This window comes from Wasmannia auropunctata, unplaced genomic scaffold (genome assembly GCF_000956235.1).
Source record: "Wasmannia auropunctata unplaced genomic scaffold, wasmannia.A_1.0 LD336101.1, whole genome shotgun sequence".
NCBI lineage: Eukaryota > Metazoa > Arthropoda > Insecta > Hymenoptera > Formicidae > Wasmannia > Wasmannia auropunctata.
The window spans coordinates 1,121,711-1,126,794 of record NW_012026789.1 but is presented as its reverse complement, the minus strand read 5'-3'; the positions used below and the strand labels follow the sequence as shown (position 1 = coordinate 1,126,794).

General features: G+C 25.6%; 1 protein-coding gene across 1 annotated transcript in view; it reads right to left on the bottom strand.

Annotated features, from left to right (window-relative positions):
* Positions 1 to 5,084, bottom strand: part of LOC105461175 — a 28,098-nt gene that overhangs the window by 19,714 nt on the left and 3,300 nt on the right. The window contains exon 6 of the mRNA XM_011707660.1: positions 3,617 to 3,715. Within this exon, the coding sequence (XP_011705962.1) occupies positions 3,617 to 3,715 (99 nt within the window). The remainder of the gene's footprint in view (positions 1 to 3,616; positions 3,716 to 5,084) is intronic.

Sequence of the window (5,084 nt, the reverse complement as noted above, 5' to 3'; positions counted from 1 at the left end):
ATATATATACATATGTATATATATATATATATATATATACGATATATTTTGTAAAAATACGATTTAAATATACTATATTTATTTAAAAACATACTATCATTGGTCAACATTTACTAAGAAAATCATTTAATCTTTATTCAGAATTTTTTTCACCGGATTCCCCCATTTTTTGTGAAACAAATATTTGTTTCAACTAATTTAACAGGATTGTGCCACGTCTTTCTGTTATCCGGTCGAGCTCAGCTTTTACACAATTTTTTTTCTCACCAAATGGAACAACTTTAGGAAGCGTTGTGAAAAAAATTAGGAAAAAATTTTTCACCAAATATAAATAAGGTCCACTCTAATGTATATACATATATTTTCAGGTATATATGTACGTGATTAATGATAATAAAAATATTAGAGAACAGAGAATACCTATTGACTTATATATATATATTTGACATATTTTTTGTTGTTCATGTGTGCAACTATATATATTGCGTCAGTAATATTGTAATTATACTAATTTAATAATTGTAGCACAAAAGCAAAACAATGTAATATGAATAAATATAAAAAGGTAGCTAAATATACTATAATCAATTCATATTTTTATCTTTAAAAATTAAAAAAAAGTATGTAAATAAACAATTTTATTTATAAAATAAATTTTTATATAATTGCACATATACGCACACATATCACACTCATGCACGCGTGCACGCACACAAGCACGCAATATAAATATGCATTTGTATAAAATTCGCAAGAAATTTAGAAATTATACAAGATGATAGATTTATACTTGTTTATGATATAACATAATATCTTCTCTGTAATGCAAAAAAATGTTTCAGATATAAATTACAGGCAAAGAAATGTATCTAGAGGTGCACAGTAGCCGGGTTAACGGTTTTACCTTAGATTACATTCAAGTTTAGATCAAGGACAATTTTGATTTTTAAATGAGAAACCTTACTTTTTATTAAAGAAATTTTTTCACTTGTCTGTCTTTATATATATAAAATTATTGAGATAAAATCAAAGTGAATTGAGGTAGACATTTTGACTTAAGGCGATGCCGGAAGGTCAGAAAAATTTGTACGAGGTTGATAAAGCAGACTCTTCAGTGTCAATGGTATCTTTAAATGAACTTCTTACAATATCGATCTTCTGTCTCACTTAAACATGTGGAATGTCCTTATCTAACTTATTAAAGTGTCATCTCTTGGAAAATTCGGTACTACTGCCAAACGTAATTTTTGCTGTCTTTACCTTAGCCAAGCGTACGAATTACCATTCGAATTGCATTCTAAGCAATAATTGTTTTTCTACGCTTCCAATGGTAGCTCAAAAGGTCTTATATTATTCGTGCAAGTAATCCGATGCGCGCGAACTACTTTTTTGTACATATGAGCTACAGAACTTTGTACCAATGAAATGTTTACGTGAAAGGTTATGATAGTTGTACGACAAGAAAAAAGTAATTTTTTCATATTTTTTCGTTTTTACTACAAATATATAATTCGCGCGTTTACATTTTATCTCTATTTCAATCCTGTAAAAGCGTTTTCAAATCCGTTCAGTCGTTTCGGAGTTATTACTTAGAATGCAAATGTTGGTATTCCAACATCGCCTTAAGAGGATGAGGAAAGGTCGAAAATTACCGACAATAGCAGTTGCAAGGATAACTCCGAAATGACTGAACGGATTTGAAGCTTTTATAGGATTGAAATAGACGTAAAGTGTAAGAGGGCAAGCTACGAATTTGTAATAAAAACGACAAAAATTAAAAAATTTCCTTTTTTGGGTCGTACAGTTGTCACCTGACGTTAACATTTCATTGGTATAAAAGTTCTGTAGCTCATATGTACAAAATAATTAAGTAGCTTGCCCTCTTCGGATTATAGGAACAAATAATACAACACCTTTTGAGCTACAATTGAAAGCGTAGAAAAAGATATCATTACAACTGCAATTTATGATAATTTGTATGTTCAGCTAAGGTAGAGACAGCAAAAATTGTGTCTACAGTAAGTGTCGGATTTTCCAAGAGATGGCACTTCAATAAGTTAAATAAGGACCATTCACGTGTTTGAATGAGACCAAAAGATATTGTAAGAAGTTCATTTAGAGATACCATTGACACTGAAGAGTCTGCTTTATTGACCTCGTTCAAATTTAACCGACTTTTCAGCATCCTCTTAATTATAATATTTTATGGTACAAAATATGAAATATCTTACATATAGTCGCTTTTCGACATACTGTATAATATTTTTATATAAAACGCCAGAAAGAATCAATTAATGTAAAAAACCATGTAGAAATATATTTAAAATTTGATTATATTCTGCAATTATATTGATCTAACTATGTGCAAAAGTAGTATTATTAATGAATTTCTCCTGCCATTCTATATACATACAAAAATATTAAAATTATCCGAAAGTGTATCTTTATTATTTCTTATTAATAAAAAAAAGTGAGATTAATAACAAAATGTGAGATCTTATAATATCTTTATCTTATAAAATATTTATTTTTTGATGTTATCTCAATACTTTGATATGCAGAATAGGAAATCAATTAATTTGCAAGAAAAATTAATATATATATAATAAAAAAAAATTAATTTAGTGTAAAATAAAAAATTAATTTAATAATTTTTATACAATCAAAATTTTATGACTAAATACATACATTATTTTGTGTCTTGCAACTATTGAAATTTGTTCTCAAGATACATTATAAAAAAACATATTTTGCTGTATCATTATAGTCCAACACATTTTTTTAAACCACAAAGTGATTCTTACAGATTTGTTGTTATTGAAAGTAAATCCATAAATATAATTACAATCACGTCACATTTTTGAGACATTTTTTGTTCAAAAAAATGTCATTTTTAGTACTTTTAAGTTCAATTTTCTCTAACAACGTGATAGAGCAATTTCATTTTCAGCAACAAAAAATCTATAAGAAAGATAAGATTCACTTCGTCCTGTCCGTCATCTAAATATGTCGGACAGTGTTATTGTATTAAATTAGTACATTACTGGTACAAGACTACTATAATTAAGAGAATGTAACTCCTTAATTATAAAAATATAATAATTGCTTATGTTTAAATAGAAGTAGTTGAGATATTAAAAAAATATTTTTCACTGCTAAAATACATATTTGAGTGTTTTACTTGACTTTATAATAAATGCAAAATAGAATAAAATAAAAAATTGCAGTGTCAAATAATTTATGCAAAATATTTCGTGGAAAGGTTTTATTTATTTCAAGCATCACTTTAACACAATATAATTTTTAAAATTACATTTCTTTAGAAAACAAAATTAAATGATTAGAAATGTAATATGCTAGTGAAGCATAGTTTTGAAGATTCAATAGGTGGTGTAACTTGACTTGATAAACTATTGCGAGAATGTCGTCTTTCGTTAAAATTTTGAACAGATCTGATTCCAACTAAACATGGATGAAAAAAGTAAGTTATTCGAACTGCATCGAAGTACGCTATAATTATAAACTGAATAATTTATATTGACTTGAATTCTAAAATTACTATTTCTTTTAAAAATAAAAATAAGTTATTAGAAATGTCAGTGAAGTGCAGTTTTACCTGAAGATTCAATAGATGGTGCAACTTCCTCTTCACTTGATGAACTATTGGCAGAACGATGTTGTATTTGATTAAAATTTTCAGTAGATCTGGTTTCAACTAAACATGGATGAAAAAAGATAGTAATTTATTATTCAAACTACATCTAAGTACACTATAATTGTTATAATAAACTGAATAATTTATATTGACCTGCTTCTAAAATTATTCCTTTCTTTAAGAAACAAAATTAAGTTATTAGAAATACAACATGCATTTCATCCATTAAGTACAGTTTTACCTGAAGATTCAATAGAAGGAGGAATTTCCTCTTGACTTGATAAATTATTACGAGAACGATATCGTCTTCGATTAAAATTTCGAGTAGATCTGGTTTCAACTATAAAATAGATAAAAAAAAGATAATTATATTAAACTGCATCTAACGGTACACTATAAAAAACTTATAATAAACTAACAATAAATAATTTGTACTTATATAATAATTTATTATAATTCAACCTGATTCTAAAATTCTATCTGAAAGTAAACTCCCATCTATTTCTTCATGATCATTGGCTGTAATCAATAAAGTATTACATGTTTATTATTAAAAAATGTTATAAATAATTATAAAAAATAATTGTTAAAAATATTTTAAAGCCTTTATTTATAATGAATTCATTTTAATAAGGTTGAGAAGTTACTTGTATTATCGTTTTCGTTAATTTTTTCAGTAACGATCAGAACAAATTACTTGTTTTTGTCTGTAATAGTAACGCCGAAACATTTTTACAGTAACGGTAACGAATTTACAGTTACTTTTATCGTTATTTTTTTACACTTTTATTGTTTAATTTAATAATATAATTTTATAATTTAATTTTTAAAAAATATTTTGTATTTTATTTATATTTTTTACTTTTAACCTACATTTCCGTGGTCACTAGTATTGAAAATAATATAATTCACATTACATATATACTCTAAATTTTCAGTACTAACAATGAATATTGAAATGCATTGTTAATAATAACATATATTAATGTTTCAAAATGATAAACTTAATCTAACTTTCTATCAAAATAAACGAAATAAAAAAACTGTTATATACAGACTGATTTAGAGTTTCCAGTTTTAATATTTATTTTTACATTTAATAATAATTATCAAGTAATATAAATTTAAAATATAATTAAATTTATTTTAGTAATACCAAAAAAATAAGGAAAAAGTAATGTACCGTTACTTTTCAAGTAACGGTAACATTTCAAAATCATAACGAGTAATGAGTTACTTTTTACAAAAAATAACAATAACGATAACATCATTTTTAAAGGAATATTTCCAACGTATCCTACATTTTAATATATATAACAGTAATATTTACCTTCAGGCAGTAATTCTGATTGTTGATAATGTTGATTAAATCGTGAAAACATACGTAAAAAATGTTCTAAAGAAATATCACCATTTAGATCGGAAGAGC